Genomic DNA, 25344 nt, shown 5'->3' with positions numbered 1-25344 from the left:
GGGCCTGCTCGCTCCAGCTCTGACGGCTGAAAGCAGGTATCTGGGTTTTGTTTAGCTTCTATAATTGCAACATTGTTTCTTAGACTGCAGCTCAGAGGCCGGCAAGGCAGGCGGGGAACCTTGGCTTCCTCCATCACTGGAGCAAGCAAGCCTCCTCTTTGCTTCAACTGCCTGGCTGCCGGCCACCATCTTGGTTGGCAGTTAATTTGCATATCACCCTGATTAGCCAATGGGAAGCGTGTCGGAGGTATGGTTAATTACCATGTTTGTCTATTATTAGATAGGATTAGTAGAACCAATAACTTAAAGAAATCATTACGAGAAAAAATATTACCTACAAAAAATTGTTAGTATTAAGAGTTCCAATTTTCAGATTTTTGGTTCACATGTGGTGTGTTCAGTTGCTGATATAAAATAATATTTGATGACCATTTATAAGGCAGAATGTGAAGGAAGCTGTTACATATTTTAAGGAGTTTTACTTAAATAGATCACAATTTGCAGTTTCCTTTGTTGAATTAATAGAACCAGTATGTCCATTCCACAGTAGAATGTGAGGCTAATAGGACTTGGTCTTATTTTAGAGGTACTGCTTTGGCAATAGCTACTTCAGTCTTTGGTAACACTTGTGGATTTTTAACTAATTGTAATGAAAGGCTCTAAAATATTTCATTAATTTTAATACTTCCTTTAGCTTTAAACTTACAGAAAATTGGTACTGATTTGGCTATTTACATTCAGATTGGTCACATCTGGTAGTCTGTTCTGATTTAAGCAACTTTATTTAAATGATATTTTATATATATTATAAAGCTAGTTTACAAACTTACTTGATTATAGCCATAAGCCAGACTATGCAGATATTATTTTCATATGGAGAAATTGAATCACACAAACGTTAAGCAATTTGCATAAACGTGTGTAAGTTTCAGGCAGCTGGAAGACTAGAAGGATACCCATTGTCTTTATATTGGATCCCAATTTTATTGAAGATAATGAACTTTGTTCAGATATTTTTGAACTTTTGTCATTTAAGGTCAGTAGCATTCTATTGTATTTCATTTTATTTAGGACTTTTAAGACTATTGAGATGCTGGACCTTTTAGACAAATTTTTTACTTATAGTGAATTCTATGTATAAGGTGCCTAGAATCCTCCTTGAAATATTTGTGAGAGAGCTACACAAATATATTAGAAGTAATGCTACCACTACAGAAAATAGAAGAAACACAGAATTAAGTTAAACATTGAATTATGACAACCAGAGAATAAATTGATTTAAAGTCAATAGTGTTGATTTATTTTTATTTGTAAATATAGGCAACTTTTTATTTTACATGTTAATTATAGATCCATAAAGCCTGTATTATTAAAGCATTCAGAAAAACTATTTTTAGTTAATGTGGCAATTTTCCCAGGGTAAGTTTGGTATGGAACTGAAATTGTTGTTTGTTTTTTAATATTTTATTGATAATTTATTGGGGTGGCATTGATTTTGGAAATGAAATTCTTTTTTAAAAATATGATTGATTTCAGAGAGGAAGGGAGAGGGAGAGAGAGATAGAAACATCAATGATAAGAGAGAATCGTTGATAGGCTGCTTCCTGCACGCCCCCTATTAGGGATTGAGCCCACAACCCGGGCATGTGCCCTGATCAGGAATCGAACCATGACCTCCTGGTTCATGGGTCGACACTCAACCACTGAGCCACACCAGCTGGGCAGAAATAAAATGTGTTTGTTTTCATTATGTCTGCCCATGCTTCTTTCTTGCATGTACCTTAATTATCAACACAGAATTTTGAAAACATTTTATCATGTCATCAAACCAAAAATTAGTTCAGAAAATCAGTTCATAACATTTTTGTTATTATAATCTACCTATTAAAAAGTTGCTTGACATAGTTCTGGAATTTGATAAACCCTATGATTTTAAAGATAATGGCTAAGTACATTTACTTAGCTCAGGGGTGGGCAAACTTTTTGACTCAAGGGCCACAATGGGTTCTTAAACTGGACGGGAGGGCCGGAACAAAAGCATGGATGGAGTGTTTGTGTGAACTAATATAAATTCAAAGTAAACATCATTACATAAAAGGGTACGGTCTTTTTTCTTTTTAGTTTTATTCATTTCAGGCCCGCGGGCCTTAGTTTGCCCACGGCTGACTTAGCTTTTATTGAGCGCCATTGAAATTGGTCACATATGGTGGTCAGTTCTAATTAATATCCAAACTGGAATATATTGTTCTCTTTATATCGTCTCTCTCGTCAATAAAAATATCCTCGTGAGAGGCTTTAAAAAAATAAAGAAAAGAAAAACCTTTTCAACTGTCTTAACCTGTCCAAATTCCCATTGTAGCTCAAAGTTGAGTGTGGTAATGACTACTAAATTATAAATATTTTAGATACCATTCCCGAACTCCAAAATATTTGGGCAGTGTTATAAGTAGTACTGAGTAATAAAGTGGGAGAAAAAAAACATGGGGCCAGGGGGAATCAGGTATAATTATTCACTGTTTCTTTGACACAGAATATTTAAAATATAAAATTATCAAAATACAATATTTTTCCATAAAACATAAAATGCAAACAGCTTGCATTTTAAAAATTTATCTAAATCCCTTTAGTTTACAGAGTAGGAAACTGAGGCCAGAGAGAAGAAATTAACAAAACTAATAGTTGTGTATTTCTGTATGATGATAGGACACCCAAAATTTAATAGGATTTGGAGAATAAAGTTAATAATTATTTCCCCTTTCCGATGAAGTATTTTCTAGAGATTTTACTCATGATCAGCTGATTTCTTGTTTTGACAAGCCTTTCTGAATGGAGGAAAATTGGAGTTCAGGTATTATTTAGTAGGCCAGGTAATAAATGCTTAATTTTTGTTAGGTTCTGACTTGGGGAAACATCCTGGATGAATAAGCCTGCTTGTTTTTGATTCTTACCCAAAGATATAGTTTATGTTTCCCCCTTATTGGCTTCTTGGATTTTAAGCTGATAGATAGCATGACTAAATCTATTTTAAGGGTTTTCAACACAGAAAAGGAAGTATAAAATGTTTATTCTTTACTCTTTATACCAGTGGTTCTCAACCTTCTGGCCCTTTAAATACAGTTCCTCATGTTGTGACCCAACCATAAAATTATTTTTGTTGCTACTTCATAACTGTAATGTTGTTACTGTTATGAATTGTAATGTAAATATCTGATATGCAGGATGGTCTTAGGCCTGTGGTCGGCAAACTGCAGCTCGCAAGCCACATGCGGCTCTTTGGCCCCGTGGCATGGGCCACGAAGTTTCAATCGCACTGTACATGCGTGCCCACACGTGTTATTTTGTGGAAGAGCCACACTCAAGGAGCCAGTTTGTCGACCACTGTCTTAGGCGACCCCTGTGAAAGGGTGGTTCGACCGTCAAAGGGGTCGCGACCCACAGGTTGAGAGCTGCTGCTTTATACTGATGCACTCAGAAATTTATTCTAAAAGTGTTCAATTTGAGAGAAATTATTGCTCATGAGTAGACACTATTGATGCATGTGTTACATAAATTACTTTGCATTCTTGAAATTTAATTGCTGCTAGTCTGTTAAAAAGATTAAAGACAAATTTAACTTGTTTGAAAATATTCAAAAAATTGGAGTTTTCTCAAAATTAGCTTTGTTTGCAATGTAAAAAAAATATTTTAAATACCCTTTTATCAAACTTATCTTTAAAATATAATTTCAACATACCTGTTAATCATCTAACATTTTATCAACTTTTAATTTATTTTCAAGTGACATCAGTGAAATTATCTATTCTGTAACAGTATGAACAATTTACAATCTGTATTTAAAGTGCCTTGTAATTGAGAGCAAGCCGTTACCAGTAGAGATGTCTCTCAGTCTAATCTAGTACACATGCAATTATGCTCTGCATAACAATGTTTCATTCAGCTACAGATTGTTTAGACTATGGTGGCCCCATCCTATATAATAAAAGGCTAATATGCAAATCGACCAAACAGCAGAACAACCAGTCACTATGACACACACTGACCACCAGGGGCAGACAGTCAGTGCAGGAGCTTTCCCCTGGTGGTCAGTGCGCTCCCACAAGGGGAGCACTGCTCAGTCAGAAGCCAGGCTCATGGCTGGCAAGCACAGCGGCAGTGGCGGGAGCCTCCCGCCTCTGCAGCAGCGCTAAGGATGTCTGACTGACGGACATCCCCCAAGGGCTCCCAGACTGCGAGAGGTTGCAGGCCAGCTGAGGGACACCCCCCGCCCCCGTCCCGAGTGCACGGATTTCGTGCACCAGGTCTCTAGTAAGATTATAATGGAGCTGAAAAATTCCTATCACTTAGCAACATTGTAGCTGTCCTAATGTCCTAGCACAACTCATTACTCAGTGTTTGTGGTGATGTTAATGTAAACAAACCTGCTGGGGCTAGTCGTGTAAAACTATAGCACATACAATTGTATATAGTACATACTATTTGATAAGTTATTATGCTACTGGTTTATGTATTTACTAGACTATACTTTTTATTGTTATTTTAGAGTGTACTCTTTCTACTTAACAAATAGTATACTGTAAATCAGTATGTTTGTTGTGTTATGCCAGCTGCATAACATATATCTAGTGTTTATGTCATCTCTTGATTATATCTTTTTCTCTTGGGCTTGATTTTATCTCATGTTGTTTTGTACAGTGACATGCCATACAGGCCAGTAGCCTAGGAGCAATAAGCTATACCATAAGCTAGGTATATAGTAGGTTTTGCCATCTAGGATTGTGTAAGTGCAATCTGTGGTGTTGCTACAAAGATAATTGCCTAACAATACATTTCTCAGAATCTATCCCTTCATTAAGAGGTGCATGACTAATTCATTCTAGTCTTCCTCCTAGCTTATCTGTAGCTTCTCTCTTGGACTGGGAGAAACCTAGTTGGCACAAAGCACCATCCATTTTACTTATTCTCTTCAGTATGTATGCATAGCAGTTTCAGAATTATTAACCTATAGCCCTGTGAGGAATTACTTTGCCAACTAGAATACAGTGTTTATGTAGAGTTCTTTTTTTCTTCTTAATAGTTAACAGTCAAAACACCCTTTTCCAAAATTACTTAGGTCAGCACCAGTTTCATGCCTCCTTCAGTGTGGCTATGCAGTTCTGATTTTCTAACCTCTGGTTGATTTTTATAATTTGCATACATTTAAGTTTACTCTTTATGTTGTGAAGTTCTGTGAATTTCTAATACATGCATAGCATCATACTCATCACTCTAACATCATATGGGATAGTTCCAACTCTTTAAAAGTTTCCCTGTGTATCCTCTTTTTGTTTCTGTTTTGGGGTTTATTGATCACAAATAACGGACTACAATAGAAATTCAAAAGAAAATGATAGAATATTATCCTATATAATAAAAGGCTAATATGCAAATTGACCGAAGGGCAGAACGACTGGTCTCTGTGACACCCACTGACCACCAGGGGGCAGACGCTCAACGCAGGATGGCTTCAGGACTGTGAGAGGGTGCAGGCCGGGCTGAGGGACTTCCCCTTGAGTGCCCGAATTTCGCGCACTGGGCCTCTAGTCCTATATAGTAAAAGCCTAATATGCTAAGTGGCTGGTCGGCTGTTCAACCAATCAAAGCGTAATATGCTAATGATATGCTAAGGCTGTTCAACTGTTTGCTACAACGTATACTGACCACCAGGGGGCAGACAGTCAACCAGTCAACCAGTCACTATGACATGTACTGACCACCACAGGGCAGACACTCCGACTGGTAGGTTAGCTTGCTGCTGGGGTCTGGCCAATCAGGACTGAGCGAGACGGGCCAGACATGCCCTGGAGCCCTCCTGCGGTCCCTCCCTGGCTGGTCAACCTCCCGCATCCCTCTCTGGCCCTGAACTTGCACCGGTGGGGTCCCTCAGCCTGGCCTGTGCCCTCTTGCAATCTGGAACCCCCCGGGGTATGTCAGAGAACTGGTTTTGGCCCGATCCCATAGGCCAGGCTGAGGGACCCCACTGGTGCACAAATTTCGTGCACCAGGCCTCTAGTGTAATTATAAGTGGAAATGTATAAGGATTCACCTGTAAAGCACCCATATTTATTAGACCACCTTTTCCATTTAAAATGTAACTTTTGGTAATAAACAAAAAGTAGCAGTGTGGAAAAGTAAAACGTAACAACAAGAATTCTAACTTGAAGGACATTTTGCAGTACGAATATTCTGATAATTCAACCTTTATAATATAACTAGGTTCAGCAAATAATGCCATTGGCCAAATTCAGCCTGCTACCTGCTTTTGGAAATAAAGTTTATTGGAACATAGCCACATCATTTCTGTATTTTTAATGGCTGCTTTTGCACTACATCATCAGAGTTGAGTGTTTTTGATAGACTGTATGGCCTGCAAAGCCTAAAATGTATTTACTTTATGGACCTATAAAGAAGAAATTAGAGCCCTGATTGGTTTGGCTCAGTGGATAGAGCATAGGCCTGCGGACTGAAGGGTTCCAGGTTCGATTCCAGTCAAGGGCATGTACCTTGGTTGCGGGCACATCCCCAGTGGGGGGTGTGCAGGAGGCAGCAGATCGATGTTTCTCTCTCATCGATATTTCTAACTCTCTCCCTTCCTCTCTGTAAAAACATCAATAAAGTACATTTTAAAAAAAAAGAAATGTGACAACTTCTGTGTATTAAAAGACAAAAATATGCCTAGTGTTTATTTAACCATCTCTTTATGAAAGCGATGGCAGATTGTACTTTACAATGAAGACTAAACAATATTTTAAAAACAAGCTGATGGTAAAAAAAAAAAAGGCAAGAGCATTAAAGGTAGTCTTTCTTACAAAAGAAGAATTTCTACACTAAACAGTTTATAGGATTGCATTTACATTAAGTTTTTCTTATTAAGGTAAATGATGTAGGTTGAAATAAAAAAACTGTGATATTATTTCAAATTCACGTAATGCTTGTGCCTAATTATATATTTCTAGTAATAATGTGCCTAAAAGGGAATAAAAATACTTTAAGTATTCTTTCAGATAAAAATATAGATGAATGAAACAGTTGGTTTTTGTTTAGCCTCTGAGACTAAAGGGCTCCAAAGTACATAGGAAACTTTTTCTGGAAGATGCTGAAACAAATTTGTTAAGTGTGAAATAAAAATCTCATCTATAATTTTCATAATTAAAAGTTTAAAACCTATTTACATATATAATGTTATTAACCAATGTCACCTATAGAAATAAAATTTTAAAAACACATTTGCAAGATTTGTTACTTGTGTTGAGGAAAAACTGGCATAAATACAGCTTAGTTAACAACTCCATTGTGATGTGGTGTTATTGCCGTATAATTATAATTTCTGTAATCTTACAAAGGAAAAGATACAGAGTTATAGTAAATTGAGGATAGAAAAAAAAGTTATTTATTCTTGGTTTTGCTAGATCTTTGACACTCAATTTCTGTATCAAATAATATAATGGAAATGAATAATACCACTTTTGTCCCACTCATGCTACTGTTTGGCTGGATCCAGAATAAATTTAGGTTTCCAGTTTCCATCATGGTAGTGGCAAAAGACTTTTTTCTATCTCGGTGGAGTCATTTTGATACCCTACCCACTGCACAGCATTTCTTACTTCTGTCTCTGGCAGGTAATATAGCAATCCCTTTCTTCTTCAGCATGGTTTTCTGATCAGATTGGTAATCTGAAGCAGACTTATTACCATCTTTTTATTTAGCCATTATATACTTAAAATATTTTAAATTACCATGAGCTCTCTGATGTTCAGGATCTAGTTCAAGAAGCTTCTTTGTAAGCAAAAGTGCCTTATACGAGGTCTCCCTGCTGGTACACCAAATAGCTCAAATAATCTAGAACAGAGACTTTATTAGTGGTAGAAACCTCACCTTCATCCAGCTTCCTGAGTGCTTGTTCGATTCACAGTTCTGTATAGTAATAATCTTCTGTATAGGCCATTTTATCCAACTCAAAACAGTCCTCAACTATTAGAAAAGATTTGTGTTTTACTCCTGGAAGATTACCTTTTGAGATAGTATCTGTATTCAAATTGTAGATGTCCAGGAGACACAATAGGACTTTGGCTGCCCCAACCTGATCTTCATCATTAGGGAAGTACTGTCTCTGAATGGTTAGGTTAAAGATAAAGCCATCTGACATATCCTTGAGGATTAGGTTCTCCAACTCACTCCACTCAGTGTTCAGATGTTTCATTAACTTGAATGCATTTACTGGGTGCCTGACAAATCCTTCTGGATCTTTTATTGTGCTAGCTAGCCGATCTAACTTCTCTGCCCATTTTTATATTTCTGCTAATTTGTCTTCTTCTGCCTTAATATAGTCTCTCAGGGAAGGCACCAGATCTTTCTCTGTATGGACCAATTGAAGTAAAAAAGCCTGGATGGGACAAAGACTGGGGAAATAGAACCCCTACAATTAAAATATACTATATCATCTTGGAAGTCATAATTTTACAGGTTCACATACCTGGGAAGTGGGATGGGAGCGCATTCTTCAGTCCCCAGGGGCCTGCATACGGATGAGCTACCTACTCCCTTCCCTCAGTCTGCTGGTGGTGCAACTCTGTGTATCCTCTTTTTCAATTGCTCCCTGTACCCCTCTTCAGTTCCCTGGCACTACTAATCTGTTTTGCCTTTCCAGAATATTATATGAATGGAAACATTTAATGTATAGCCTTTTTGGTCGAGTTTCTTTCCCTTAGCAAAATGCATTTAAGATTTATCCATGTTGTATGAATTAATAGCTTGTTGTTTTTTATTGTTGAATAGAATTTTATTGTATAACTAGAGGCCTGGTGCACGAAATTTGTGCACTGGGGGGTGGGGGTCCCTCAGCCCAGCCTGCCCCCTCTCACAGTCCAGGAGCCCTCAGTAGATGTCCTATTGATGGCTTAGCCACAGTCTGGCAGCAGAGGCTTGGAGCAGGCACTGTGTGTGTGTGTCCACTGGGGCCTGCCCCCAGCCGCACCATGTAGGCTTGGAGCAGTTGCCCCGTGTGTGTGTGTGTGTGTGTGTGTGTGTGTGTGTGTGTGTCCCCACTGGTGGCTGCCACTAGCCGTGCCACAGAGGCTCGGAGCAGGCGCCCCGGGAGTGTGTGTGTGTGTGTGTGTGTGTGTGTGTCCATCCCCGCTGGGGTCCTGCCCTCAGCCACGTCGGAGGCTCGGAGCAGGCACCCTGTGTGTGTGTGTGTGTGTCCATCCCCACTGGGGGCCTGCCCCCAACCGCGTCGGAGGCTCGGAGCAGGCACCCTGTGTGTGTGTGTGTCCACTGGGGGCCTGCCCCCAGCCACGCCGTGGAAGCTTGGAGCAGGCACCCCTCTGTTTTGATCTCTCAGGCTCCTGGCCACGCCTGTGTGTTGTTCTCTCCCTTGAGCGGTGGCCAGGGCTGGCTGGAAACTTGGCTTCCTCCATCGCCGGGGGCAACCCAAGCCTCCAGCTCCGTGGCCACCACCATCTTTGTTGGGTTAATTTGCATACTTGCCCTGATTGGCTGGTAGGTATAGCGGAGTGACACCAATTTGCATGTTTCTCTTTTATTAGTGTAGATGTTCTGTTTTGTTTATTCACCTCTTGAAGGATGCCTTCATTGGTATAAACACTCAGGTATAGATTGTGGTATGAACCTAAGTTTTTAGTTGACTTTGGTAAATACCCAGGGGCACAATTGCTGGATTGTATTTAAGTTTAATTTTATTAAAAACTGCCAAATTCTTCCAAAGTGGCTATATTTGCCTTTATTTTTGAAAGATATTTTAGCTGGATTTAGAATTCTTGGTTAATAGTTGGGCCATTTGGATATTTATAGCATCATTTGCAGGCCATACAAAATTATCAACTTGAAAATTAGCCTGCTATATTTGGTAAAACATTTAATTAACTAGCCCCTAATGCCTTGGCAGAGCCAGACCAAGTGATTTTGCAGGCCTTATAGGGCCCATGGGCCGGACATTCCCAACCCCTGCTCTAGATCAATTTGACCTTTTAAAAATCTTTAACTTTAAAATAATTATACACTCATAAGAAGGTACAAAAATAGTACAGACAAATCCCATGTACCTATCACCTATTCCTATAGTGATGTCATCTTACTTTATATGGTTATAATGTCATCAACTATAGTACATTATTATAGCCAGAAATCAGCACAATATAATTGAGACTATAAATCTAACATTATTTTATGCTTGAGTGTGGTATAATTTAAATACTGGTGGCTTGGTGCACGGATTCGTGCACATTGAAAGGAAATTAATTAGAAGAAATATTTTAATATTGCTATTCACCCTTTCTCTAGAATAGAAGTGTCAACCAAATTCATGATCAACAATGACAGATCAAAACACGCGTGCAATTGGCACCAACAAGAGCTTTATATATATAGATAAACTTGCTTAATTAGACCTGCTTTTTGATTTAGCTAAACTTTTTCCAGCCCAGTGAAGCACCCCAACTTCTCTTTCGGGTAATTGTCAGCAACATAGGAGTAAATATCAAAACAAAGCAGATTATTATTGTATATCACGCAGGGAGAACAAAGGGTAAAATATTTAACTGCAGTAGTGTTTAACTATATTTCTGTGCAGTGAGAAAACCTGAAGTCATTTTCAAGGTCCACTATTTCTTCTTTTCAGTCAGGTCAAGTTTTTAAGCTTTCTAAATCTCCGTTTTTCCGGCTAATGAAAAGAAAATAGGATTCCATCAAGTCTCCTGTCTACCTACTCCAGGACTTCTGTGAGGATCAAATGAGATGAGACACGGGAAAATGCTTCACAGACATTTGGTTAAAGTGTGAAATGTTTGCACCTGGCAATAAAGCAAGTCATGTTTCTGGGCTGAAGAAACTGCAAGGAGGCTAGTCGCTAGGGAGAGGCAGCTGGGTGTTGCTATGTGACGTCATTACCCAGAGCCTACAGCCACGGTGGCTGGGCTGGGCTGTGGGCCACATTTTGCTCCATGAGGTCTTGGCAGTGTTGGCTGCAATTTGGTGGGGTGTCGCTCCAGGGTGGTGGTGGGGCCAGTGTCCCACTTGGGTGAAGCCCGAGTGTTGCTTTGTGGGCACCAGGTCCGTGGTGCCACTTATTGTTAAATGGCCTGTTGCTAGGGAGAGGAAGCTGGGCATTGCCATGTGACATCATTACTCTGAGCCCACAGCCACCATTTCTGGGCTGGGCTGGGCTGGGCTGTGGGCCGCATTTTGTGCCATGGGGTCTCGGCAGCGTCAGCTGTGATTTGGTGGGCTGTTGCTCTGAGGTGGTGGCACGGCCTGTGTCCCACTTGGGGGAAGCCAAGTGTTGCTTTGTGGACACCAGGTCCACGGTGCCATTTCTCTGTAAATGGCCAGTGTGCATCACGACAGCTCCTGCATTGAGTGTCTACTCCCTGGTGGTCAGTGAGCATCATTGCAACCAGTCGGACACTTAGCATATTGTCCTTTTATATATATACTAGAGGCCTGGTGCATGAAATTCATGCACAGGTAAGGTCCCTAGGCCTGGCCAGCGATCGGGGTGGATCAGTTTCCCCACCTCCCCGCCTCCCCACCTCCTCCTTCCCCCACTCCCTCAGCACCCTACCACCACCACTGGTTGCTAGCCATGTTCCACGCCACCCCCTGGTGGTCACCGTACATCGTAGCGAGCAATTGAACTCCCATTCTCCCAATCGAACTCCTGAGGGGACACTTTGCATATTAGCCTTTTATATATATAGATAGATTGTTGGGGGTACAGGTGTACTTAGAATTAGCTTGATCCTTCTGAGGTTAGGTTTTAAGCTTTTTATATATATACTAGAGGCCCGGTGCACAAAAATTTTTGCACTGGGTGGGGGGGGGGAGGGGGGAGTCCCCCAGCCCGGCCTGTGCCCTCTCGCAGTCTGGGACCCCTCGGGAGATAATGACCTGCTGGCTTAGGCCTGCTCCCGGGTGGCAGAGGGCAGGCCCAATCCCTAGGTGCAGCCCCTGGTGAGGCTCAGAGCAGGGCCGATTGGGGAGTTGGGGCGCCACCCCGTCATGCACAGAGCAGGGCCGATCAGGGGGTTGGGGCGCTGCCCCCTGTCACACTCAAGGCAGGGTCGATGGGGAGGTTTCGGCGCCACCCCCTGTCACTCACAGAGCAGGACCCATCAGGGGGGTTGGGGCTCCGTACCCTGTCACACACAGATCAGGGTCGATCAGGGGGTTGGGGAGCTCCCCCCTGTCATGCACAGAGCAGGGCCGATCAGGGGGTTGAGGAGCTCCCCCCTGTCACTCACAGAGTAGGGCCGATAAGGGAGCTGGGGCACCGCCCCCTGTCACACACACAGCAGGGCGGATCAGGGGGTTGGGGGCTGCTGCACCCTTGTCACACTCAGGGCAGGGCCAATCAGGGGGTTGAGGAGCTCCCCCCTGTCACACACAGATCAGGGTCGATAGGGGAGCTGGGGCACCGCCCCCTGTCACACACAGAGCAGGGTGAATCAGGGGGTTGGGGCGCTGCACCCTGTCACACTCAGGGCAGGGCCAATGGGGAGGTTATGGCTCTACCCTGTCACACACAGAGCAAGGCCGTGGAGGGGGGTTGGGGCGCCACCCTCTATCACCCACAGAGCAGGGCCGATCAGGGGGTTGGGGCGCCACCACTGTCACACTCAGGGCAGGGCCGATGGAGAGGTTATGGCTCTACCCTGTCACACACAGAGCAGGCCCGATCAGGGGGTTGGTGCGCCTCACCCTGTCAAACACAGAGCCGCAGGGCAATCAGGGGATTGGGGAGCTCCCCCCTATCAGGCACAGAGCAGGGCTGATCAGGGGGTTTGGGCGCTGCCCCCTGTCACGCTGATCTCGGTGCCGGGAGGCATATTATCCTTTTACTATATAGAATAGAGGCCTGGTGCATGGGTGGGGGCCGGCTGGTTTGCCCTGAAGGGTGTCCTGGATCAGGGTGGGGGTCCCCACTGGGGTTCCTGGCCAGTCTGGGTGAGAGGCTGAGGGCTGTTTTCCAGAAGCGGGTGACTGAAGCTCCCAACCACTCCTTTTTTTCTTTTTTTTTTTTTTTCTATTCTGGGCCAGCTTTAGCTCTGAGGCCTCGCTGCTGCAAACATCGATACAATGTTGCGGTCTGGCTGGCTGAACCTGGCTGACTGACAGCCGGTTTCTGGGGTTTTGTTTAGCTTCTTATTTGCAACATAGTTGCTTAGAGTTGTAGCTGAGAGGCCAGCAGCGGCAGGCGGGGAAGTCCGCAGTCACTGAAGCAAGCAAGCCTCCCTGCTCGCTTCAGTGCATGGCTGCCGGCCGCCATCTTGGCTGACAGTTAATTTGCATAAGGATATGCTGATTAGCCAATGGGAAGGGTAGCGGTCGTACACTAATTACCATGTTTCTCTTTTATTAGTGTAGACTAGAGACCCGGTGCATGAAATTCATGCATTGGGGGGGAGTCCCTCAGCCCAGCCTGCACCATGTCAAATCCGGGACCCCTCAGGGGATGTCCAACTGCCTCTCGCAATCTGGGATTGCTGGCTCCTAACCGCTCGCCTGCCTGTCTGCCTGATCACCCCTAACCACCTCTGCCTGCCTGCCTGATCGCCCCTAACTGCTCCCTTGCTGGCCTGATTGCCCCTAACCACCTCTTCCTTGCCCCACACCTAGGACCCAGAATTCCCTCCTCCGGCTGGTCGCAGGCACCCGGGACCCAGGCTTCCCTCCCTCTGGCTGACCACAGGCACCAAGGACCTGGGCCGGCTTTGCTCGGGCCAGCCGTAGCTGCAGGGGACCGTGGGTGGGCGGTTTCGCCTGGGCCACAGCCACAGGCACCCGGGACCGCAGGGTGGGCAGCTTGTCCCTCTCCCGGGCCTGCAGCCACAGGCGCTGGCACCCAGGACTGCGGGGTGGGCGGCTCGTTCCTTTCCTGGGCCGCAGGTGCAGGCGCTGTTGCCCAGGACCGTGGGGCGTGGGGCTTGTCCCTCTCCTGGGCCACAGCCTGGCTGGTCCCCATTCCTCTCTTGCTAGCTCATTTGTAGTCAGAACATCCCCCAGACCTTCTGTTTCCATTAATCAGAAGGTAATTAATGCCTTATAAGATTTATATGAGTATGTTTTATACAATAGGATGTTCTGAACCAGCACTAACAAAGCTTAAAAGCGCCGGGACAGCGTGGCTCAATGGTTGAGCATTGACCTATGAACCAGGAGGTCATGGTTCGATTCCCCATCAGGGCACATGCCCAGTTGCAGCCTCAATCCCCAGTGTGAGGTGTGAAGGAGGCAGCCAATCAATGATTCTCTGTCATCATTGATGTTTCTCTCTCTCTCCCCATCCCTTCCTCTCTGTAATCTATCTTCCTATCTAATAAAAGAGTAATATGCAAATTGACCGTCACTCCAACACAAGATGGCCACCCCCATGTGGACACAAGATGGCTGGCAGGGGAGGGCAGTTGGGAGGGACCAGGCCTGAAAGGTAGGGCAGTTGGGGTCCTCATTCCTCTCTTGTGAGCTCATTTGTGCCTGGCTGGTCCCCATTCCTCTCTCTCCAGTGTTGAGTGTCTGAGCCGTTAAGGCCTGACGGTGTGTTGACCATTTGCATATTAGATCTTTATTATATAGGACTAGAGGCCTGGTGCACGGATTGGTGCACCAGTAGGGTCCCCTCGGCCTGGCCTGTGGGGATTGGGCTGAAACCGGCTCTCCGACATCCCCTAAGGGGTCCTGGATTGCCAGAGGTGATGCACCCCCAACTCAGGCTCCCTCCTCTCTGGGTCCGGGGTACGGGTGAAGCAGATTTGGGACAGACAGTGCCCCAGCATCAACCTAACCCATAGCAGATTCCGTGAGGAATCAGGCTCCCTCCTCTACTGGTTGGAGCATCTGCCCCCTGGTGGTCATTGCGCATCATAGCTACTAGTTGGATGGTCGCTTAGTCTTTTATATATATACTAGAGGCCCGGTGCATGAAATTTGTGCACGGGGGTGTACGTCCCTCAGCCCAGCCTGCAACCTCCAATCTGGGACAATCCAGGACTGCTGGCTCCCAACCGCTCGCCTGCCTGCCTGCCTGCCTGATTGTCCCTAACCGCTCCCCTGCCAGCCTGATTGATGCCTAACTGCTCCCCTGCTGGCCTGATCACCCCTAACTGCCCTCCCCTGCAGGCCTGGTTCCCCCCAAGTGCCCTCCCCTGCTGGCCTGATTGCCCACAACTGCCCTCCACTGCCAGGCATCTTGTGTCCACATGGGGGTGGCCATCTTGTGTTGGAGTGACGGTCAATTTGCATATTACTCTTTTATTAGATAGGAGGATAGATTACAGAGAGGAAGGGATGGGGAGAGAGAGAGAAACATCAATAATGACAGAGAATCATTGATTGGCTGCCTCCTTCACACCTCACACTGGGGATTGAGGCTGCAACTGGGCATGTGCCCTGATGGGGAATCGAACCATGACCTCCTGGTTCATAGGTCAATGCTCAACCATTGAGCCACGCTGGCCCGGCGCTTTTAAGCTTTGTTAGTGCTGGTTCAGAACATCCTATTGTATAAAACATACTCATATAAATCTTATAAGGCATTAATTACCTTCTGATTAATGGAAACAGAAGGTCTGGGGAATGTTCTGACTACTTTTTTTTTTTTTCCTAATCCTCGCCTGAAGGTATTTCTTCGATTGATTTTTAGAGAGAATGGAAGGGAGGGAGGAGGCAGAGAGAAAAAGAATATTTATGTGAGAGAGACACATTGATTTGTTGCCTTCCACCCCAATTAGGGCTGCAGATCAAACCTGCAAACAAGGTATGCCCCCTTGACCGGGAATTGAACCCAAAACCCTTCAGTCTGTGGGCTGACATACTAACCACTGAGCAACAGGCCAGGGCCTGACTGCTACTTTTCAGAGGCTTTTTTCTCCAGACTCAATCCTTTTTTTCACATGCATGCACAGATCATTACTCAGCCAAAACCTTAAGGAGAATCTCTCTCTTGATCTTTGGAGTTCTTTGCCCCTGCAGCTTCCTTCTCTTCATTAGTTCTGCAAATTCTAGCTGCCTTGGTGTCTCCCCTAACTCTGAACTCTTTAATTCAGTGAGACCATTGGGCTCTGAATGGGTCCCATCTCTCCCTTCCCTGTTTCATTCAGCCTCATAACTCTGCAGGCAATAGGGTTACTTCATTTTTTTTTCTCTTGAAGATCTCTGCCCTTACATAATGTCCAGTGTCTGAAAATTAGTTTCACATATTTTGTCTAGTTTTCTGCTTTTTAAGGTACGAGGGTAAATGCAGTCTCTGTGTTTTGTTCCTGTTTTGTTTTTTATCTTGGAAGGTATCCCTGCCTTATAGACGATTTCATTTTGGTTTTGTAAATATTTGTCTTTTCTGGCTTTTTGAATATTTGTCGGACTTTTGGGAAAACCAGTGTATAAACTTTAATAAATTTAGGCAGTTGGAGTGCATGTTCTCTCTCATGTTTGCTGCTTTTCATATACTGTGCTTCACATACATACTCACATCTTCTTTAATCTATTGCACATCATTTCATTCCAAATATGACAAGTATCAAGACAATCTATTACTGAACATTTTTACTTAATGCAAGATAGTGGTAACAAATGTTAGCTGTCATGTTTACCTGGAAGAAAATAGAGTGCGTTTATTTCTTTTTCTCTTTGTTTACTAAAAGGAGATAATGAATTCTTAGTTATTTTTCAGTATAGAATATCTGTTCCTGTATTGGTTAAAGCATATAGTGATATTGCTTGAAACCTTAAGCCATGAAATATTTGAAGTTATCCTAAGAGGGAAACAAAACAGTATTTCCCTTTGTATTAAAATTTATAGTATTCCAAAGTTATTTTTCATTTACCTGGTAAATTTACAGAATAAATATTAACTTTTATTTTTAATTAAGTTATTTAGCATATATAGTAATAATTATCTGTTTTATATAGTTAAGTTATACTGTTGAAAAATGCCTTACCCGATTTTAAATTTGTAACTTATCTTTTGATGAAACTAGCATAATTTGAAGAAAATACATGGACTTTAAATTTATTTAAGAAGAAACACATTTTTATTTTATAAGAAACAATGGAAAATCCAACTATTATACATTGACTTCAGAGTTGCCATGAATACATTAATAGTAAGGCAAATACTGTTTTAAAGTCTATTAATACTATAGAACACTAACATTAAAACAGGGTTAATGTTGTTTGGGGAATGCATAGTAAAACAGTGTTGCTCTCATTTTGTAACAATCATGAAAATTTAAATTAGAGCTGAATGTGTGTCACTTAACTATTCTTGGACATCCAATTTACTTGATATAATTTTTCTTTATGAATAACCTAATTCCTTACTAGACGTTAGGGATTACATTTATAGCAGTAATTATACTTACTTATGGCTTAAAAAAACAAACTTTTCTCGTTTGTTATATTTGAGAAAGAAAAACTTAATTCCAGTGGTACATTTAAATTTGGTAATGGGCTGTTTGTTACATTTTTGCCTTAGAGTCAGGCATCTTAAAATATTTCACCAAACATATACAATGTAAGATAATAAAAGTTAAGTAGCTTGACTAACTCTGTAATAAAACAAGGCAAAATACAGGTTTTCATTATGTGGATTCTTTTTAAAACTTTAATTCTTAATGACTTGTTTTCCTTGAAAATGTTTCTGCCCGTCTTATTAGATTGCTTTTTGGAGGTAGTCCATATGTATGTGTATGTATGTGTGTGTTGATTTTAATAAAATTGATTCTTACTTTTTATGAATTTAAAGTAGGTGTTTCTCTTATCCTCTCCCAAAGTATATTTCTTATGATGTTAAATAATTGCTCTAAATTTGAATGTAATTTTAATGGTTAGCAACTATTATTAGATCACTAGAGGAAATTCATGCACTGGAGGAGGAGGGTGTCCCTCAACCCAGCCTGCACCCTCTCCAATCTGGGACCCCTCGGGGGATGTCTGACTGCTGGTTTAGATCAGTGGTCAGCAAACTCATTAGTCAACAGAGCCAAATATCAACAGTACAACGATTGAAATTTCTTTTGAGAGCCAAAGTTTTTAAACTTAAACTATATAGGTAGGTACATTGTTATTAACTTACTTAGGGTACTCCTAAGGCTTAGGAAGAGCCACACTCAAGGGGCCAAAGAGCTGCATGTGGCTTGCGAGCCGCAGTTTGCCAACCACTGCTTTAGACCCAATCTCTGTGGGCAGTCGGACATCCCTCTCACAGTCCGGGACTGCTGGCTCCCAACCACTCGCCTGCCTGCCTGATTGCCCTAACCACTTCTGCCTGCCAGCCTGATCACTCCCTAACCACTCCCCTGCCAGCCTGATCGACGCCTAACTGCTCCCCTACCGGCCTGGTCGCCCCCAACTGCCCTCCCCTGCCAGCCTGGTCGCCCACAACTGCCCTCCCCTGCTGGCCATCTTGTGGCTGTGGGCACCGCCATCTTTGAGGGTGTGGCAGTCAGTTAGCATATTCCCTCTTTATTAGGTAGGATTAGATACACTTACTACTTTCCTAGGGTAAACATTTCACTAAAACTTTGGTGAGAGATATTTGTTTATAAAATCTGTGCTTCCATTTTTTTTGTATATGCCATTTTTGGTTTTTATCTCATTTTGAGTTTACATTTTTTAAGTTAACATCTCTAGCGACTATCACTTCTGCTACACTGAATTTTTTTGTATCTGATGTGCCTAGTCATTTTGGACTTATTTATCTTTATTGAGGTTAAGACATGAGCCCCCTTATTTTTCTTCCCTATTGTAGTAAAGCAAATTCTATTAGAATGTGTATGAAATTGGAGGATTGAAGGACAAAGGCTTCAGGAAGTTAACATATGTTACTACTCTTCATTGAAGTAAATTTTAATAAGTATTGATTTGGGTTTCATTTACTAGTCATAAGAACATATATTTCATTATATCACAGGAATAAACATCATAAACTGAATGAGTACTATATAAAGTATTTGGAAGAGAGGGATTTTAAGTCTCAGAAATATCGACTAAATCTGAATTAATTCGATGTTTCTGAGACTAACAGAAGAACATTTAATAGAAAAAATGTCAGCTGAGGGCTGAACATTTTTGTCAACTCCATTCTTATAAGTTTCTACCTTGTATATGAGGTCTGGCGGACAGTTTTAACTGTAGAGAGAAGTGGGAAGGAAGAGTTTTTCATATTTAATAATTTCTATCTCAAAGTATGACTGCCCGTCTAGCTCTCCCCAGATAGTTAAGAGGAAGATCAGGTAGAATATTTAAGAAGTACTTTTTGTTTTGTTTTCTATGTATAATATTGGATATTTTTGTTACTGTTCATATATTTACATGTTAGTAATTTTGATGGCTTTTGGATAATTCCACTCTAGAGGGAGAACTGGTGGGCGGTCCTTCCTGTGACACGACCCTTGAGTGACAGTTCTGTTTGATTGCCTCCAGTACTGTGAGGAAAGGACACGACTCTATGGTGAGGACTGATGGACATACATTATCTGAGAAAAGAAACTACCAGGTAAGATTTATTTTCCTTTTTCCTTATTGGTCAGATAGCTACATTGAACTGTTTAATATGTTGTATTTAACTAGAACCAGCATATTGGATATACCTCAATTTGAAAAATTTGGGTTATAATTTAAAGTACATATGTAATGGGTTTGACAGTTTAAATAGTTGGGGACATTTTTCAAAATACGCTTCTAATAAATGTATATTCTTTTAATGTCAACACAAATTTTCTGGTGTGTGTATATATGTAAAAACTTATATTATCTGATACATAATTTATAACTTTGTGGCTGGATTCAGAGCTTGCTTTTATACGTATTATTACTGGAAGACTAAACTGAAGTCTTATGCTATATTTAGGGTAATGGAGAATTATAGAAATGTGGACAAAATTGGTTAGAATATAGAAGAAATAGAAATGAAAACCCCAGGATGCTCAGAGACCACGATTTTACTGAATTTGTCATTCACTTCTGTCCTTACAATGCTAGAGTCTTGTTTCTCATTAAGTTAGTATCCATCCTCTGTAGTCTGTAAGGATGCTGAAAGGATGGTTGAAGTGTAATATTACTGTTTTCTTTTTATTCTATTTTATTTTTCTCCATCACCATTTAGGTGACCTATACCCTTTTCCACCTACCCCTGTCCGTAATCACCACACTGTTGTTCATGCCCATGAGTTCTTTCTCTTTTTGTACCTCTTTTAACTCAATCCCTTCACATTCCTAACCCCCAACCTACTATTTTCTTTTTGAGCTTTTAAATGAAGGTTAATTATAAAGTTGGTGCTATTAAATAGTGATTAAAACATTTTAATTTAATTTTTTCAAGGAAAATCTACTTTATTCATTTGGTAATAATTCATTGTCAAGATATTTAATGATTCAGAATACAGAATAATTCAAAGTTCAGAGCTTTAGGCTTCCTGCACAGATACATATCCAACCTCCCTCTCTCCCTTCCATCCACCAAGTTTCATTTCCTCTAGGCCAGTGATGGCGAACTTATGACACCACGAACTCATTTTTTTGGTTGATTTTTCTTTTTTAAATGGCATTTAAATATATAAAACAAATATCAAAAATATAAGTCTTTGTTTTACTATGGTTGCAAATATCAAAAAATTTCTATATGTGACACTGCACCAGAATTAAGTTAGGGTTTTTCAAAATGCTGACACGCCGAGTTCAAAAGGTTCGCCATCACTGCTCTAGGATGTGACAGCAATTAGTATGATAGTAACAGCATTGGTTAATCTGCTAATCGTTAATTTTAGCTCAAGTTTTTCTTCCCTCAACTTGGAAAAATGAGGAGTGGAGAAAATCTGTAAATGGGTATTCATGTACAATTAGCAGAGTCTGTGATTATAAGACTTTACTGGTTTGGGCACTACCCCTAATAAAAAAAAAAAACGGTGTCACCCTGACTACGTGGCTCAGTTGGTTCAAACTTTGTCCAAAAAGGTTGCAGTTCAATTCCTGGTCAGGTTACATACCTAGGTTTCGGGTTTGATCCCTGGTCAGGAGGCAACCAATATATCTGTCTCTCTGTCTCTCATTTTTTCTCTTTCCCCTCCCTCCCTTTTCCTTCCCCTCTCTCTCTAAAATTAATAATAATTAAAAAAGAAAACATATCCTTGGGTGAGGATTTTAAATAGCACACAAGACAGTTGTCATATTTTACCTTTCTAGAGTTTCCCCTAACTTGATGTCTGAAGTTTCTTGCCAGATCTTTATGATTTTAATAAGCCAGAGTAAATCCTATGAAAAATTGGTTCTTGTAACCTATTCTGTTCTGAGTTGTTCTCATAGACTTGAGTAACATGGCCATTGCTAATTATTTATACTTGCTGTAGCTCCTGCCTCACCACCATTTCCAACTACCTTGACTCATAGTTTCAATTGGTAACCCTACTTGGGTTATTGAATCTTTGATAGGTTCTGGTAAGTTATTTTAAGAATATTATGATTCTAGGTTATGTGGCTTTTCGTTATTCATAACCCAGCTTGAAAAGAACTTTGTATCATTTCACAGTATGGTTAATTCATGAATCATATTAATATAGAATTCCAAAATTTTCACTTAAGAAGGGAATAAGATGAGGTTATATTTTACACATGAAGTTATTTACTAATTCCTGCACATTCTACTCTAAAAATAGTTTATATCTTCAGTCACATTACTTACAAATAATCCAGGTTTCTGAGATTACTAAAAAAATGTATCCTTGGTTAGGGTTTTTCTGGCTGAAAATATTTTTTATTTTCTTATTTGTTTATTTATTAAATCTTTATTGTTGAAAATATTATATACGTCTCCTTTTTTACCCCATTGACCTCTTCTAGCCTGCCTCCACTACCACTTCCCCACCCCCCAGGTCTTCCCCACCCTATTATGTGTCCATGAGTTACGCATATATGCATACAAATACTTTGGTTAATCTCTTCCCACTCCCCCACCCTCCCCCACCTTCCCTTTGAGATTCCACAGTCGGTTCCAAGCTTCTGTGTCTCTGGATCTGTTTTCTTCATCAATTTATTTTGTTAGATTTCACATATGAGTGAGATCATGTGATAATTGTCTTTCTCTGACTGGTTTACTTTGCTTAACATAATACTCTTACCAGTCCCTCCATGTTGTCTCAAAGAGTAAGAGATTCTTCTTTTTTACTGCTGAATAGAATTCCATGGTGTAAATGTATCACAGCTTTTTTATCCACTCATCTACTGATGGGCACTTGGGCTGTTTCCAAATCTTAGCTATTGTAAATTGTGCTGCTATGACTATAGGGATGCATACATTCTTTCTGATTGGTATTTCGGGTATCTTAGGATATATTCCTGGAAGTGGGATCACTGGGTCAAATGGCAGTTCCATATTTAATTTTTTGAGGATACTCCATACTGTTTTCCATAATGGCTGCACCAGTCTGTATTCTCATCAGCAATGTACTAGGGTTCCCTTTTCTCCACATCCTCAACAGCATTTATCATTTGTTGATTTGTTGATGGTAGCCATTCTGACAGGTGTGAGATGATACCTCATTATCATTTTAATTTGCATTTCTCTGATGATTAGTGACTTAGAGCATTTTCTCATGTCTCTTGGCCATATGTATGTCTGCTTTGGAGAAGTGTCTATTTAGGTCCTTTGCCCATTTATAAATTGGATTATTTGTCTTCCTTTTATTAAATTCTATGAGTTTCTTATATATATTATCAGATGTATCATTGCCAGATATGTTCTCCCATACCATGGGCTCCCTTTTCATTTGGTAGATGGTGTCCTTTGCTGTGCAGAAGCTTTTTATTTTGATGTAGTCCCATTTGTTTACTTTTTCCTTAGTTTCCTTTGCCCTAGGACAGTGGTCAGCAAACCGCGGCTCGAAAGCCACATGAGGCTCTTTGGCCCCTTGAGTGTGGCTCTTCCACAAAATACCACATGGGGGCGCGCACGTACAATGCGAAGTTGACTTAAAACTTTAAGTAAAGTTTATTAAGTTAATTTTTGGGAACGTTGTGGAGTGAAAGAAGATATAGTGTCGAGGATTGAGAAAGGTATGTTGAGATGGTTTGGACATATAGAGAGGATGAACGAAAGGAGATAGACGAAACAAGTATACATGACGAGTGTGGATGGGAGAGTTGGAAGGGGTCGACCTCAGCGAACATACCTCAATCAGATTGAGGATGTTTTTAGCAAAGGCCAGCATAGGAGTACTCTAATTAAGTTAATAACAATGTATCTACCTATATAGTTTAAGTTTAAAATTTGGCTCTCAAAAGAAATTTCAATTGTTGTACTGTTGATATTTGGCTCTGTTGACTAATGAGTTTGCTGACCACTGCCCTAGGAAATCTATTTATATAAAAACCCTGGGTGTAACGTCACTACCGAGGCTGGACCAACCAGAAGGAAGTCAGTCCTGCAGGGGTTGTCTTGGCAACGGCTGTGCCCTCCCTGAGCTGTTTCCCGGAGCTGTTTCCAGTAAGGGCGAGGTTTGAGGCAGGAACCCGCCCTCGGAGCGTGGACCCACTGAGTCCTGGGTTGCTTTGCCAAGGACTGCGCCCTCCCCCGAGCTGTTTCCCGGAGCTGTTTCCCGGGATGGCGAGGTTTGAGGCAGGAACCGGCCCTCGGAGCCTGAAGCCATACCTTTATAAAGTTTTAATACATTATATTAGAGGTCGTAGTAGTACTGTTTACCCACAGCGTCTACAGGAATTGCTACAAATTTACTTCTTGGTGGAAGCACCTTTAATTCCCAATATAAATTACCCATTCCACTAAATGTGAAACTTCAATTTCTAGATTCGATATAAACAGTGAAGTTGCTAAAACTATTAAAAAGGCCCATCTTCTCATTATTGATGAATGCACCATGGCATCCAGTCATGCTATAAGCACCATAGACAGATTACTAAGAGAAATTTGAATGTTGTATTTGTTGGGAAAGTTCTCCTTCTTGGAGGGGATTTTAGACAATGTCTCAGTATTGTACCGCATGGTATGCGATCGGCCATAGTACAAACAAGTTTAAAGTAGTGCAGTGTTTGGGGATGTTTCAGAAAGTTGTCTCTTACAACAAATATGAGATCAGAGGATTCTGCTTATAGTGAATGGTTAGTAAAACTTGGAGATGGCAAACTTGATAGCAGTTTTCATTTAGGAATGGATATTATTGAAATCCCCTGTGAAATGATTTGTAATGGATCTATTATTGAAGCTACCTTTGGAAATACTATATCTAAAGATAATATTAAAAATATATCTAAACATGCAATTCTTTGTCCAAAAAATGAGCATGTTCAATAATTAAATAAAGAGCCCTAGCCAGTTTGGCTCAGTGGATAGAGCGTCGGCCTGCGGACTGAAGGGTCCCAGGTTCGATTCTGGCCAAGGGCACATGCCTGGGTTGCGGGCTCGATCCCCAGTGTGGGGAGTGCAGGAGGCAGCCGATCAATGATTCTCTCTCATCATTGATGCTTCTATCTCTCGCTCCCTCTTCCTTCCTCTCTGAAATCAATAAAGAAATATATTTTTTTAAAAAAATAAAATTAAATAGAGAAAATTTGAATATAGTTGATGGAGATTTTCACACATATTTGAGTGATGATTCCATTGATTCCACAGATGATGCTGAAAAGGAAAATTTTCCGATTGAATTTCTTAATAGTATTACTCCTTCGGGAATGCCATGTCATAAATTAAAATTGAAAGTGGGTGCAATCATCATGCTATTGAGAAATCTTAATAGTAAATGGGTCTTTGTAATGGTACCAGATTTATTATCAAAAGATTATGACTTAACATTATCGAAGCTGAAGTATTAACAGGATCTGCAGAGGGAGAGGTTGTTCTGATTCCAAGAATTGATTTGTCCCCATCTGACACTGGCCTCCCATTTAAATTGATTCAACGACAGTTTCCCGTGATGCCAGCATTTGTGATGACTATTAATAAATCACAAGGACAAACTCTAGACAGAGTAGGCATATTCCTAACTAAACCCGTTTTCGCACATGGTCAGTTATATGTTGCTTTCTCTTGAGTTCGAAGAGCATGTGACGTTAAAGTTCTAAAGACTTCAGCACAAGGGAAATTAGTCAAGCACTCTGAAAGTGTTTTCACTCTTAATGTGGTGTACAGGGAGATATTAGAATAAGTTTAATCACTTTATCAGTCATTGTTTGCATCACTGTTGTTTTTATATCATGTTTTTGTTGTTTTCATATCATGTTTTTGTCGTTTTATATCATGCCTCTGTTGTTATATCCTTTTGTTACTGTTTATTAACAAATTTATGTATT

General features: G+C 41.3%; 1 protein-coding gene and 1 pseudogene across 12 annotated transcripts in view; one reads left to right on the top strand and one right to left on the bottom strand.

The window, feature by feature from the left end:
- Positions 1–25344, top strand: part of CNOT2 (CCR4-NOT transcription complex subunit 2) — a 129884-nt gene that overhangs the window by 26751 nt on the left and 77789 nt on the right. For 7 of the 12 annotated variants that reach the window (XM_014461501.2, XM_023759457.1, XM_023759459.1 and 4 more), the window contains exon 2: positions 19471–19543. The exons of 2 other annotated variants lie outside the window; for them this stretch is intronic. In XM_014461501.2, the coding sequence (XP_014316987.2) occupies positions 19471–19543 (73 nt within the window). Of the gene's footprint in view, positions 1–19400; positions 19544–25344 lie in introns of all 12 variants that reach the window. 3 more of the 12 variants (XM_006095471.2, XM_023759458.1, XM_014461495.2) reach the window with 1 other exon arrangement.
- On the bottom strand, positions 7295–8515 carry LOC102442693 (annotated as a pseudogene).

This window comes from Myotis lucifugus, unplaced genomic scaffold, assembly GCF_000147115.1.
Source record: "Myotis lucifugus unplaced genomic scaffold, Myoluc2.0 scaffold_156, whole genome shotgun sequence".
Lineage (NCBI taxonomy): Eukaryota > Metazoa > Chordata > Mammalia > Chiroptera > Vespertilionidae > Myotis > Myotis lucifugus.
Note: the sequence above shows the minus strand (reverse complement) of the source record. Positions and strands in the feature narration are given on the sequence as shown.